This window comes from Vigna umbellata, chromosome 1, assembly GCF_029865625.1.
Source record: "Vigna umbellata cultivar VRB3 chromosome 1, Vumbellata_1.0, whole genome shotgun sequence".
In the NCBI taxonomy this organism is placed as follows: domain Eukaryota; kingdom Viridiplantae; phylum Streptophyta; class Magnoliopsida; order Fabales; family Fabaceae; genus Vigna; species Vigna umbellata.
The window spans coordinates 69,948,166-69,963,914 of record NC_142165.1 but is presented as its reverse complement, the minus strand read 5'-3'; the positions used below and the strand labels follow the sequence as shown (position 1 = coordinate 69,963,914).

The 15,749-nt window shown below is 35.9% G+C and overlaps 1 protein-coding gene across 1 annotated transcript; it reads left to right on the top strand.

Annotated features, from left to right (window-relative positions):
- Nucleotides 1–1,995: 1,995 nt before the first annotated feature.
- On the top strand, nt 1,996–2,771 carry LOC148206176 (uncharacterized). The gene is made up of 3 exons (XM_088112997.1): nt 1,996–2,265; nt 2,341–2,532; nt 2,607–2,771. Exons 1-3 carry the CDS (start codon nt 1,996–1,998, stop codon nt 2,769–2,771), a joined length of 627 nt encoding a protein of 208 aa, XP_087969123.1.
- The last annotated feature ends 12,978 nt before the right edge of the window (nt 2,772–15,749 follow it).

The window sequence follows — 15,749 nt, the reverse complement described above, 5'->3', positions numbered from 1 at the left end:
TAGGAATCTTCCATTCTTTGGTAAAGACATAGGTGCATTAACATATCTAGCTTGGGAAAAAGAAATTGATAAAATAAATCCTTGGTTTTGTGAAGAGAGTGAATATTATGTTCTTAGTATATATCTCTCTAAGTTAGAAGAGCATGCAAGTGAGTGGTGGGATGAAAGACAATATCATGTTAGGAAAGGTAGAAAGTCCTCAATACGTGATTGGCATGATTTAAAAGCTTGCATGAGAAGAAAGTTTTTGTCTTCAAGCATTAAAAGAAACCTAGAACTAATTAGGGATTGCATTGATGGTGGAAATTTTTTTCTTGAGAGTTTAAAGGATCATGGGTTTCTTCGTAGAGAATTAGAATTTGGGGCAAGACTAAAGGAGATCAAGGATAAGAAAAGAGAAAGAGAGATTGAGAGAAAAGAAAAGGAAGAAAGGAAAAAAGAAGAGAAGAGAGAGAGAGAGAAGAAATAGAGAAAAGAGAAAAGAGAAAAAGAGAGGAATTAAGAAGAGAAGAGAGAAAAGAAGAAAAGAAAGAAAGGCAAGAAAAAGAGAAGAAAGAAAAGGAGAAATTGTTACTGATGACAAATCCTATTCTTTCAAAGAATGTGGAACCTAAAAGGGAAGGTTTCCAAATCTTTACTTCTTTTCCAATAATTGATTACTTTTCAATTTTTGACTTCTCTTTCAAACCAATTGTCATGAAAACATTTTCAGAATATGACAATTCAAATCTTGAGTTATTGTTATCTTTAAGAAAACAATTAACTCAAGATAAAATTGAATTTGGACTTCTAAGATTTTCAAAGATTACTAATCAAAGTATTAGAAGTTCTTATTCTCTTGTTTTTAAAGAAAAATTCTTTCTTGGATTGATATTAACCGAAGATATATTTGATGTGTATTGCAGATTCGTGTTTGATCCAGGAGGAAGAAAACTAGATCTAAAAGAATAAGGCCACTCCAAGATGGCCATGCTCCCAAAGATTGTGTGGAGCTTATTCATAAGGCGATTACCAGATTTGAGGACAAATCTTTTCTTAAGAGGGAGGGCATGATGGAATCCTACTTGGCTTAGTCTTCCTTTTGTATTTTTACTTTTCCTAGCTTAGCTCTTAAGGAGTATGGGTTACTATAAATACCCAACTCCTCTCTTGTATTCGGACTTTTGAGCTGAATGAGAATTATATTTCTGAAATCAGAATAATTCTTTCTTGAAAGTCATAGGCTAGAGAGTCCAAAGACTCCCTCTAGCCACCTTCCAAGCACACTCTCATTCTTCCATTTCTTCAAACTTCACGGTGCTTCTCTTTCATTTCCACGCTGAGCCTCCACTGCCACATCTGGCACGCGTCAGCTGCCAGTACGTCTCCATTCTCTCCTTCGCATTTCATTCTCGCGTCTTATTCCACCACAAAACAGATCTTCATTTCTTCACATCTCAGAATCCACATCTTTCCCTCTCACGTTGCACATCACAGAGCATCTCACTATCTCTCGAGAGTTCTCATCATCGAGAACCATTGCTTCCATCACAGTAAGCCTCTATTCCATTTCTCTCTTCACAGATTCCACATCCTTTTCACCATTTCTTCATTTTCTTTGAGTTTTGACCGATTAAACACCTCTCCAACCTTCGTTCTTTCCTTTTTCACCGTTTCAAACACCATTTCCACCGATTAATCGGTCAGTTTAGTGATTCCTCACCGTTCTAGGGTTTCCTTCGTGTTTATAAGGATTTCCACCGATTAAACTTTAGATCTTAGGGTTTTCTTGAGTCTGTTATTAGTTTAACAGTTTTCCTTCGAGTCAGCTCTCGATTTAGAGCTTTGTTTCCATTCCGCTGCGTCTTCACTCGTCGGAGAGAGCTTCGAGGAGGTTCAGTTTGTGTTCGCGCATCTTCAATCAATCTCTCCTCGGCGTTCGTCCATCAGGACGTCTTTCATTAAACCATAGAATCTTCATCTATGAGAAGTAAATTACAATCAAAGCCAAAACCAATGAAGAAAAGGAGAGTTCCAATGATAGACCAGTTTCATTTTACTACTCACCCCTTCATTGTGGACGTTGTTGATGTTGTGGCTGATGGTCACTGTGGGTATAGATGCATTGCTGCGTTGTTGGGACTCGGAGAAGATTCATGGCCCGTTATCAGGAATGAGTTGTACAAAGAACTCAGTGCATGGCGTGATGAATATGCAAGCCTAGTAGGAGGCTATGATAGACTAGAAGAATTGAGGAACTCTTTGTTGGTGCAATCACTGTTGGCGGTAAGTGTTTCTAGTTTTATGTAGTTTATTTATTACATTTGTTTTTTTTCTAACAACTTCTTTTATTCATAACAGGCTAACATGAACAAGTGGATGACACTACCAGACATTGGTTATGCAATTGATAACCGATATAACGTTATCTTAGTGTGTTTGTCATACTCTCAAAATTATATTATCTTCCCACTACGTTCCACACCACCTTCTGATATAACTCAACATCGCTTAATTTGTATAGGACATGTTCATGGATGTCATTTTGTGCAGGTAAGTGCATTTTTTATGATTTCATTTTAAAATTACTTATCACTCAATTAATTATTGTAATTTGTATAATGCAGGTTAAGCTACAAGAAGGTTGTCCGTTGCCCATGGTGAATATCATGTCCTCAACCCACTGTTATCCTGAGGCACGAGCGTGGTCATCTATTTATACTAGTAGGATGCACGCATTTAAACAGTTGATGGACATAACAACATCTTATGTTGACTTAGGTGATTCGTGATATTTATATTATGTATGAAGATATGTAAAAATACACTATTATATTTTGTTATTTAAGTACTTATTGTCAGTATTCGTGATATTTATATTATTATTATTCGTGATATTTATGTAGTATTTATTTATGTATGAACATATTTATATTATCAGTATTCGTGATATTTATATTAGTTGTTGTTAATTAAGTTCTTATTTTTTTCCACTTAAACATATAAATATTTGATCATCTATATAACCAATATAAAAGAACATGTAACTCAAAATGAAAACATTGAAATTATAAGAAATTATAAATGTCTATTACAAATACAAAGAAAATATGATGTCAAATAATACAAAGTCGTATCAATTAGACGTCGACCGTCTACCACGCACATGCCTCTGCCCTCTCCTAGTCAGGGAATATTCGTCGATGCCCTCATTAGCAATCTGAAGCAGGTCAATTGACACCTGATGTGCAACAGTACCCTCGATCACATGACGACACGATATCAAGGACTGTAATATTCTCGCCATTCGCCTAAATCTAGCCTGCATTATAATTATATCAAACAATTAAATAAACAAGGTGATCAAAATTTAATAATATAAGCAATGAAAAATAACATACCAGGGCGCCAAATGGTGAAGGTGGAGACGATCTACGATGGGGTCGTGCCTCTTGTGGAACATCGGGGCGCTGTCTAGGCGCAAGAGCCGGTCGCGCGTCATCTGCAACAGCAATAATATAAGGATGTGAAACCCTCCTGAACCACTGAATATACCCATCAACACAGTCAGAAGGGGATGCTGCATGTCTGACATTACTCACAACGTGAGCTCTGAAATGCAACCAAACATGATCAATGGCCACTACATCTGCATCTGGAACCGTAGTCGGTGATCGTGGAATGTCTTGCTGAAACCCAAATTGCCTCAGCACACGCTCAGGCAAATGACGACAAAGGGTGTCACCAATCCGAATCCATCCAGAATACATACAGATGCCAAAGAATGGTCGAATGCCTCGATGCCCCTCATACGGATGCCATACAACTCCACTGTATGTCAGCGCATCCAACTGTGACCGAATATCTGCGAGAGTGGAACTCTGCCTAGGGCTCTGCCACCTCATGGCACGTGGTGTGGTATCATCGTAAGAAGTCACCAACCGCCTCCTCCCTATGCCAGGGAAATGTTCGTATATCCAACTCTAAAAAAATAATTATTCAATTAAATTATATTCATGTTCGAACATGGAAATAAATACATGAAATAAATGTCAAAGTTATAATTGTACCTGAAATAGAGTCAAATATCCAGCCATCTGCTTCGTGGAGGCGAGACTCGCATCCCCGAGCTGGTCGTACAAATAGGCAAGTGCAGCAACACCCCAGGCATATCTGCCACACGCGTGTACGTCTCTAAATAACAATAAGTAAGACACGCGTATAGAACTGGCACTCTTATTTGCAAAATCGTGCATCCTACTAGATGCAACAAATATGCTCTAGCAGCATAGTCCCAATGCTGCGACTCACACCTCTGAACATATATCTCTCTAAGCCAGCTGAGTCTGACTTTCGGACCATGTGCGTCCTCCATCTCAGAACCTGTTGTGCCACCATCAACGCCGAGTAGTTGCACAAGGGCTATACGAGCCTCCTCAAACTCCAACTCCTCCAAATCACACATTTGTCCCATCACGGGCAGGTGAAGTAATGTCGAGACGTCATCAAGAGTAATCGACATCTCCCCTATAGGGAGATGGAAACTACTGGTCTCAAAATGCCACCTCTCTATGAATCCGAGGAGTAATCCCTTATCAACGTAATCATAACAAATCCCTGTAAGAGGCATCAAACTGGAATTCAACACAATGTGTTGAATTCCCTCGTGGCATGGTCCTAACTTATTTACTTTTTTTCCGTGGGAGATCAACTTCAGTGTGTCCCCTCGATCCTACACATCAATATTTAATAAAATTTCTATTAAAAAAATAATAAAATAAATTTTATTTTTGTACTCACCCGGCCTTGTGAAATAGCATAAGCTACATGCTGAACATAGTGCGTCAGCAATGAACCATCACGTGGACCTCCAGGAAATCCACCGACATCCTCTTGTATGTCATGAACATCCGCATGCTCCTCCTCATCATCATCGTCGTTAGGGGCCTTAAATGCATTCTCCTCACCATGAGTCTCATACGCCTCATATGTTTGTTCCTCAACGGCTCGCTCCTCAGCTATGGGTCATCCTGGATAGGAGCTGCACGACTTCTACGAGCAGAAACGGTAGGTCTTCTCCGAGCTTCGCCCTGCGACGAACTCTCTCCTCGAGAACTCTCACCTCGAGAACTAAAAGATGTATCACGTGTTCTTGCCATTTCTAACAATAATTTGTTTGTTTAATTTCAAAAATTAAGAAAATTATTGTTTTAAATATCATTAATAAACTATAACAAAATGCAATTCAAAATAAATTAAACTAATAAATAATTATTTTATTAACTACAAAAAAAATTAAATAAAAGAAACAATTAGCTAATTAATTAAAAAAATATATTTAAATAAATTTCCATTTAATTATTATTAAATTAATTATTATTAAATTAATTATTATTACAAATACAAATTTACTATAAATAAATTAAATACAAATACAAATTTACTAATATTAAATACAATTAAATTAATAATATTTATTTCAAGAAATAAAAATAATTTAAATATATAAAAGTTTACATATCTAATTCAAACTTAATCAATTCATTTAGAAACTATAGCAAAATTTATAAAATATTCAAATAATAATGTAAAAGGTTAAAGAAAATCTAAAAATAACTATATTTAAAAAAAATTAACAAAAAATATATCAAATATATATTTCAATTATAATAATTCTAAAAACAATTAAAATATTAAAAAAAATACAGCATCCCGAGAGCCAAAACGGATGTGGGATGTCCGATTAGCCTTCAATGGATATCCCACATCCGTCGACGGAAGTCAGACATCCGTCGAAGGCAAACGGATGTCCCACATCCGTTTTGGCCTTTCGTGGATACTGTTCAGATGCGACAAAGCAGAAAGTACCAGCACGTAAACGGAAAACAAACCTGGACGTCGCAGATCCGCTCCTCCACCCAGATGAACGGCCTCCTCCGCACCAACGGCTGCTCCACAAACGGTCCTCCGGAAAATGAAGAAGAAAGAAAGGGCCTCCGGAAAATGAAGAAGAAAGAAAGGGCCTCCGGAAAATGAAGAAGAAAGAAAGGGAGGAGGAGAAGTGAAAGCTTGACGGAAGAGAGAATGGTAAACGGAAATGGAAGGAGAAGAGGCTTGACGGAAGAGAGATTGGTAAACGGAAATGGAAGAGGTGCAGGAGTAAACCAGAGGTTTTAAATAAATTAAAATATTAAAATAGTAAAAGTAAATAAAAGTAAAAAATTTTAACCCGAGGATATAATTGGAATTAAAGAAAATTGGGGAGGTGGAGGAAGAGAGGTGTGGTGGTGGAGGCAGCAACACCCATATTGTAATTGTCACGGCTATTTAAAGCCCTTCAATTATCAATGAATAGCAAGACTCAATTTTAGGAAAATATATGAGTGTGTGTATCGTGAGATTAAGCAAGTGCTACAATTGTGGTAAGGTAGACCATATTGCAAGGTAGAGACAAAGGGGGAGACGAATCTCCTTATTGAAGATGTGGAAGAAGAGTGTGGAATTTTGTTGATGGCTAAGAGATCGAATGTAGTGGACATGGAGAGCCCAATCCCAACAATGGATGAAGTGATCTTGGTAAAGGATGCAACAATTGTGGAGAAAGAAAACCTGGAGAAAGAACTCAAACAAAAAAATGAAGAGATTCGGTGGATAGGGAGGCTTCTAGATGAAGCTAATGAAATTATGAATAAAGAGAGGGTTGAGCTTGAGGAGCTGAAGAAGGTGACTCTTGAAAAAGAAGAGAAAAAATCTAGTGTTCTTAAACCAGACGGTGAGGAAGATGAAGATGTTGAGAAAAATCCGATGAAGATGTCGGCCAAGATTGTTGAGAAATCGCCTAAGGTCATAAACGAGTTGGTCAAGGTTATTGAGAAGTCGGACATAACAATGTCAGTCAAAGCATTAAAGAGGTCAACCAAGGTAAAAGATAGGAAGGCCATAAGGAAAAAGAAGAAGTCAAATCTAATTGAAAGAAGCAAACCCGGTGTGGGATGATACACATGGAAAGCATAATGAAGGAAGGAAGAATTTAAGTTTATGGGGGAGTTTGTTGGGATAAACTTAAATTTTAGGGTTCTATTAATAATTTTTTGTAAATCTTATTTTATTAGTTTTTGGGTCTAATAATATTTAATTTGATTTGATAGAGATAAAATAGAGATACGTAGTTATGATTTTCAGTTTATCTAGATACAATATTATTTTATGATAGATTAAACAGATTTTATTTATAAGATAGTTGATATTTTATTTTCAGATTTTATTTTTATTCTCGTAATATTGTAAGTGTCATGGTTATTTAAAGTCATTCAATTATCAATGAATAGCAAGACTTAATTTTAGGAAAATATCTTAGTGTGTATCCTGAGATTTTCTTAACACTATGCTACTAGGTTCTATCTATTGACTCTTGAACTACTAAACTAATTAACAACTAAATTATTGAGTCTTTAAAGTATTTTTTGAAATCAATCACTTCTTTAGTTCTTTAATACTTTTTCATGAAACATCATCATCAAAATCCTTTATTAAAACATGATGTTATTTTTTTTTTTCTAACAAAAAAACACGACGGTGGAAGAGAGGAGAACAAACAGAACACACAAGCAAAGAATAAGGTGCAGACATAGGTTTGAAATTGAATGCATATTTCAAATGCACGGTGAAAAGTAATTTTTTTACTTGATCCAATAAAATTTACATTGGTCAAACTGTTAGAAGAATAATTTAATAAATATTGAAAAAAATGGAGATGAATATAAAAATGTCGGGATGTGTAAGGAAAAACATCCAAATAATAATTCTAAAAGACAATTGTGAGATGTTATCGAGAAAGTATATTCTGGAATAGTTATTTTAGGTTTTCGAACACATAATTCAGAAGAAGTTGAAATATATATTGTCAAGACCATTAAATTCAGCAAAGAGTGAAAATCAGGTGTAGGTGTAAAGATTTAGAAATTCAAAAAGTGGAAGACAGGTGTGTGTAGCTAAGTGGTCGATCGGTTTTTGACAGTAGTATATAAATAAACTTTTCAAAACTTCGAGTCATTTTCTGCATGCACCTCTTCTCTCCAAATTTCCTGAAGATCTTTTCTCCTCCTTCTTTCTATAATTCTCCTCCTTCTCTCTACAAATTCTCACTTTCTCCTCCTTATGGTCATCAATCAGATAGAGTTGAGTAATCAGAGTGTCAAAATCTTCCATCTTCACCGATCAAATTCAAGTTTGGAGCCGGTAAGTTCATTCTCTTCCTAAGAAAAGTGTTTTCGAACACCTACAAGTCAAATTTCTGGTTGCATGTGTTCATCTATTTCATCTTCACAAATTCTGATCATGTTTTGGTATGTTGGTTGATTATTCTTTCTTGATCGGTGGGGTATAGGTATTCTAGAAAGTTTTTGGTTTTGGGGAACGAATCCTGCTGTTGGCTGAGTTGTTATTCGGTTAAAAAGGTAAGGGAAGCTAGTAATTTAATTATGTTTTTCTGTGTTTGGAATTTTTGTTGGAACGTTTGCATGTATGAATAATTATATGTTTGATTGAATTGTATTCAAATTCTGTGTTTGGCCGAGACCTGTGAACTGAGTTGGAGTTTTCTGCAGTAAAGCGTTCGGTCTTTTATGGTTTTGGAAAAGAGAGTATATGAAATTGTGAGTTGGGGGTCAGTGTGAAATAGGTTCAGTAGGATAGGTTTAAAATAACTTATGAATCAAGTTTGGAGGTTTAGAAGTTAAGAAAAATATTTTGTTTTGGTTTAGGGAGTGTTATTCAGAATTTTGTAGAAGTTAATCGTTCGGTCGTGTTTTGTACTCAGTCATTAACTGGGTTTGGTCTCTTTAGTCTTACACGTTCATGACCGTTCGGCCATAGGTGTGTGGATGGTTTCTTGTTTAGCACTCGTTCTTGGTAGTGTTCGGTCTCGTACTAGCGATCGTTCTTGGTAGTGCTCGGTTTCGTACTAGCACTCGTTCTTGGTAGTTCTCAGTCTCGTACTAGCGCTCGTTATTGTACTAGTAGTTATGCTAGTGCTAGCGTTCGATCATATTCTTTGGGGTGGTGAGAAACTGTTCGGTTTCCAATGTTCACAGGATTTTCAGTCTTATGGGTGTCTATATAATTGTGCATGATATGCTATGATAATTGATAAGGATTTTTGTTTTCAAGTAATGTGAAGGAGAATTCCAAGGAGGAATGGCTCGTGGATGGTATTAAATGATAAAGTATGAATGTGGGTATCGTGCTAAGCTGGTGTTTATCCTTATATTCTATGATTACTCTCAAGTATAGAGGAATAACTCATGTGTGAGAATGGCAGGAGGTGCTTTAACCTCAAGGTATCGAGGTAATTTTCACTAGACTAACCTTGTGGGGTAGCTTGATGGGGGTCTTGCTATTTCACCACCACAAGTGCAGAAACACTTGTAGCTACACATTCATACAATCTGGATGGTCAAGTAATAGTGTTCGGTCTATACATGAATTGTGGTGTTCATTTTGTATACGATTGCTTGTATTCGGTGTTGGCATGAGGTAGCGTTTGGTCTCGCATGGTTTGAACTTGTATGAAATGTATAGATGTGTTTATAATTAAATTACATTAGTTTACCCTATTTTTCCTATCTTGTCTTATGTTTTCCGTTCGGTCGTATTTCTTTTGCAATGATTATCCTATGGATGTGAGCAGAAGGCGATGAGTGTTCGGCAGAACAAGCATTGGAAGGCGAGGATCCTGCTGCTTAGATTAAGACTGTTCGGTCATCAGTTGTATATAGTTTTTGGTAAACCGTTCGGTCACAAATCTATAATTGTAATAGTCGTTCGGTTATTTACTTTGTTTTGTAATAGTATAAGAACTTTCTAAAGTTTTAAATGTTTATGGTTATTTTTGGATAACTGTAATGTTAAATACTTTACTAACTCTTAGAGAACTGATCTATCATATTATTATATGTGATTAATCTATGATATAGTATTATGCTATATTTTGGAATGTTACCTATATTTATTTTGGAATTACACATTTTCAATTCTAGATTATGTGTTTTGGAAAAACCTGTCGGGTTTTTTTTTTCCTTTTTTTTGGCAGCTTAATTTCAGTTCTGCAGATTTAATATGGGTAAAGACTTTTTATATGAAAATCTCATATAGGGTTGTCAAGATAATAAATGTAGGCTACAAGATTATAGGGACACATTTAAAATAGATGGGATAAATGTTATTGGCATATCAATACTTTGATAGAGTGAAGTTATCAAGTAAAGATTATCTATAATTTTGGATTTATTATTATTATAACAAATGGATAAGGAAGATCTACATATTATTAGGTTATTAAGAAAGAGACAAATATAAGAAAAATAAAAAAAGAATTGTAAAAAATGTAAATGTCTTTTTAAATCCTAAGGAAAATTTAGAAAAAATGGTAAAAAATAGATTGTGAAATTATTGTGTCTTCTACAATCATAATTATCAATACAATAGCTTATTCATATGGTGATAGATTAACACATAATGAAAATTCGATGTGTTTTTATATGATAAAGAGTCTAGTGAAACTTATAAATATTTCACTAACTATTAAAGAACATAATGAGAAGAATCAGATGATCATAAAAAATTGTACAATGTGTCAGGCCTTGTTAAACGCACCCAAAACCACTCCCTTCAGGCTCATTAAAACGCACCCAAAACCCCTCTGAACGGACGCTAGGTGTCAAGCAACGAGGATTCGAAAATCAGATAGTGGAATGCAGGTGTCAGCAGATGAGCGGACGTTCGTCTTAAGCAAAACTGAGTTTTTAGAAAAATCACGTCCCACTCTCTGCATGCATCTTCTCCTCCAAACTCTGATCTTTTCAAATTCTCCTCCTTCTCACTAGAAAACTCTCCCTTCTCTCTAAGAAATCTTACCCTTTCTTTTCTCCGATCACCATTCAGGCACCGTGGAAGCGTTTTTGGCCCCCTGAGCTTCGTTCTGAACCGAACAGCTTCGAGTTCTGAACTGGTAAGTTTCTCATCTTTAACCGTCCGTTCTCTGGTACATGCAAACCAAGTATCGGTTGCATATTGTTACCTTGTCTGAACCACTATTGGTTTTTGGCTGTTTGGTTAGTTTGAAGAGTTGTAGAACGTCAGGGTAGAAAGATCTGTAGTCAGACGAAGCGTATCCTGTCTCTAGGACGATTGTTCACGCTTAGAGGTAAGGGAAGCTTATTTAATTTAATCTGTATGTTTATTGTGTTGAATGAACGATCGTTAATGGACTGAAATGAAAATAATGCATGATGGTTGATATGTTTGGATTGTATGAATGTTGATATGATTGTTTATGTGGAAAATGAGTTATTAGTATGATATGAATTTTATAAAGTTATGAAATTATGTAATGAGAAATGACTTGAAGCTAAACGAGTCCTGAATATGAAATTTCCTATGATAATATACGTTCGTCATTGAACAGTCCTTGACCGTTCGGTGTTTCTAGTTAACTTCTTTGAAATTGAATTCTTTCATTTGGGAAGAATTCTAGTTGAGGACGAGTGTCTTTTTGTAATAGTTCTACGTTTGAGCGTTCGACCAATCGTAGATGCAGCTGAGTGTTATGCAATGAACTGAAAATCTCGTAAACTTGTATTTGTATATTTAGTTATTTCCTAAACATTGTCTCCATCGTATCTTATTATATTATTATTAATGTTTCTAGTATAAGTTTAATTATTGATAGGCCTCACCCCAAGCTCTCGTAAAGAATGGCGCTCGGTATTATACCGAGCGTTTGTACTCGTTTCTAAGTGATCAACTTTGATAAAACAGCGTTCGTCCAATTTCAGTAGAATCTCCTTTACCGTGCTCAATCATTGACCGACACTTGGTCTCTATATATATATGAATTATTCTACGTATGGTTCTTTAAAAGTCTTGGCACATCTAAATTCATTGTCTCTGACCTAGAGTCCCTGTACCTGAGGTATTCTTTGAGTGTTGGTTGGAGTTCATGAGAGTTAGTTCATTTAACTGATTCATGTTGTAAGTAACGTTCGTCATATATTGTATGATTGTACTCGATTTATTCTTAAATCTAAAAGTAACCCTTTCGGTCTTATTCTATTCTAGAACGGGAGATTTCTCGGTCTCGTTCCTAGTGTTCGTCCTCGTTTTGAGTGAGGACTGAACGTTCGGTTTTTGTTGTTAGTCAAACTGGTGTTAAAGATGAAATTTAAATGATGGATAATAAGAGATGGAGAGTATATGAGATGGATAAACTGTTGTGGAATATGAACGAGCGTTCTGGGGAGCAACGACTCATGAGTGAATAATTGAAATTTGTAAAGTATGACTGTGGTAATGCTAAGCTGTCGATTCATCCTGATGTTCCGTGAGTACTCGTCCTCACGTAGAGGAGAGTAGGTCATGTGTGGGAACGGCAGGAGGTCCTAGTCCTTAGGGGTACTTCGGACAGATAGGACTAACCTCGGGTGGCAGCTGATGAGAGTATTCCAGTTACTACATCACCCGGGTGCACGAACGTCGTAGCTACACAGATTTCATACAGTCCGGACGGTCGGTCTAGTAGTAGGCCTTGCTTGAAACGTATTGTTAACTTTATCTGTGTGTTGATGGTATGAATTGTATGATTTGTAACTGAATTAAATTACATAAGCTTACCCTGTGTTTTCCTTGTGTTGTCTCGTCTTGTACGTTCGTCTTGTCGTTGCAATAATCATCCGTGTGGATGTGAGCAGAAGGAGACTCGTTGCTGGAAGAGGCGCTGGAAGAAGAGAATTTGGTAGAGGTAGAAGTGAAGACCGAACAGTAGGACGTTTGGTTAGTAGTTTTAGTTGTTTTGTAAGGTGGTCGTTCGATCACCTTTTTCTTTCGTTTTGTATGACCGTTCGATGTTGGTTTTGTAAACTGTTCGGTCAAATATTGCTTATCTTGTACAGTTTAGTTCGTGGCACTAGGTAAGGCTGTTCGGCCGTAAGCATGCGTCGTTTTAGTGTAAGACTGAATTGATATATTATTAAATGTAATTAATTCTATTATATGGTTTATTACTGTATTTTTGGGATGTTACAAAGATAAATTAAAATACAATAATTGATGATGTTATTTAGTGAGATATATGTTTATTCATTGGTGTAGGTTTAATGAGAATCGTGATAAATATATTTTAAACATATCTCATTTGGTGAAAGTCAGCAAGACATATATATTCATTGTTTAAAGAACTTTGTTAATAATAGTATATAAATAAGTTAATATATTTGGAGGTAATGAACGATACGAGGGTGATGACACTTTTATCTGAAAAATGGTGCAATCCATTAAATGCAAGAAATAAGCTCGTTCAACAATGGTCGATTGCTTGTACGTGACCATATGCTTTATCATAAATCTCTTTAACCAGCTCAAGTGCATGTGTTGCATTCTCTGGTTTCTATGGCTATTGCATCACAATCAACACAAAGGTCCTCTGCCAACACTTTTGTTGTTCCAATTGTGTCTATAATTACCTAAGTGTAGAATGGCCGATTCTAAACCCTAAACCCAATTCTGGAATACCTAATTTGACTCATTTCTAGAATGTTGATTTCAAAAGGGAAAAAAAAAAAAACATACCTGTATTAATGCAAATCTTTGCCAAGAGAAGGACGATGAATCAATGGATTAGGAACATCTTTCGACTGTAAAGCAACGTCTAACTAACACTGAGGAGATGATGAATATCAGCAATGGCCAAGTAGAAAAAACTCACATGCAAGTCGCAGTAAACGAAGAAGAAGAAGAAGAAGAATAAGGGTTAGTGTACAAAACCCATCAAGGGCTTTTTTGACTTTTGACTTAAGCTATGGAGTGAGATGGCAAAGAAGCGGATGCAGACAGTGAAAGCAAATTTAGCATTCTAATCTAGCCCGTTTTGGCCGAAAACATTAATGGGTCACGACTGGACTAACCCAAAAACAAATGGGTTGGCCTGTTTTAACATTAATAATATTTGGTATTGCTCCCTCCACCACCACCACTTATTCCCTCCACCTCCCCAATTTATCTTGTTTCCAAAACTACTCTTCTGTTTTAACTTTTTTACTTTTTATCTTTTGGGATATTTTAACATATTTTAAAACCTTAATTTACCTCTCACTTTCACTCACGCGGCGGCTGCATCCCACCACCACACCACATCTTTCACTCTTCTTCTCTTTCCATCTCCGTTCAAGATTTTCTTCTACCTTCTCTTTCTTTTTCTTTCAACCTTTTCTTCCCCACTTCCCTTTTCCTTTGCTTCCTTTCATTGTTGGTGTTGATTATGGTGTGGAGAAGTGTAGAGGAGGAGCGTAGATCTAGCGATGGATCTGGTTTTTCATCTCCATCCCAGGTTAGTTTAAATCTATATATCTGTTTATCATGTGCTGCTGTTGTGCTTGGTTGTCTCTCAGAGCCGCGAAGGCCAAAACGGATGTGAGATATCCATTCGGCTTTAAACGGATGTCAACATCCGTTTCACCTTTAACGGATGTTGACATCCGCTGAAGGATGACATCTGTTTAAAGTTTAAATCTTTATTTTAGGGTTTATTTGATTACACACCTGGACGAAGCACCACTGCAACCTTCGAGCACCACCACACCACCAAGACCGACTCCTGGCACTGGATCAATTCCTTCCACCACCACCAACCTTTGCAACCTCCCACGTACACCACGTAATGAAATTCTATCGTAGTCTAACACAACACAACGAATGAGAGGAAGAAATTCAACGTTAAAGAGAAAGAAGAGATTGCGTGTTTGCCACTGCATGTAGGGTACCAAGTATATGTCACTGAAAAGGGTTGGGAGTGGGTAAAATTTAAAAATATTAACCTTAAAAATAAAATTTTACTGAAGGACAAAACAGTAATGGAAAGGTGGCGGGAGTTAGGGGTGGTAGTGTAGGGAGCAACACCCTTACTTAATTAACAATTCCATGTAAAGAAAAAGAAAGAGATCCTAAATTTTTTTCCTTTTTACGAATTGCGCGCACACCTCCATCCCACCACCTCCTGCTCTCCCAACGACATCTCGGAGGATAGTTAAAAGCAATTAATTTAGTTGATTTTGCTAAATTTTTTAAACAATGTTAGAAATGCACAAAAATTAGCCTCTTTATTTTTATTTTTAAGAAATTCTTTGTAAACTAATGCCTTAAAAAGTTAAGGAACCTCAAACAAAAAGAACAACTTTAAGGCTTTGTTCGGTTGAGGGTATTTGGAGGAGATGATTTGGAGGAGAGTGATTGAATGGATTTGAGGGGATTTGAAAGTAAACTTTTTGTTGTTTGTTTGAGTGGATTTGAAGGTAATTGAGAGTGAAATTGAAGAAAAAGTTTGTTAGAATTAGTGTAGGATTTGATTGATGTGATAAATTTAAAAAAATTGTTTAATGGGTAGAAATTAAAGATTACCAAAATACCCCTAGTTATTAAAATAATATAAAATAATAGTTATTGACTTTATATTTAATTGTAAAAATATTTATAAAAAGTAAAAAATTAAAAATAATTATTAAAATTAAAAATAATTATTAAAATTAATTTTTAAAAAGTATGTAGATTGTGGTTATTAGAATACACATAAAAAAACAAAAAAAAAATCAAAGGAATATGTATAGTTTGTCATTGTGAAGTTGTATGAGAAGGTGAAGCACTTCGAAAGAATTGGATCATCTTGGATTACATCATTACACGCAAAATCATTTCGAAAAGGAAACGAAAAATTCTCTTCTCAG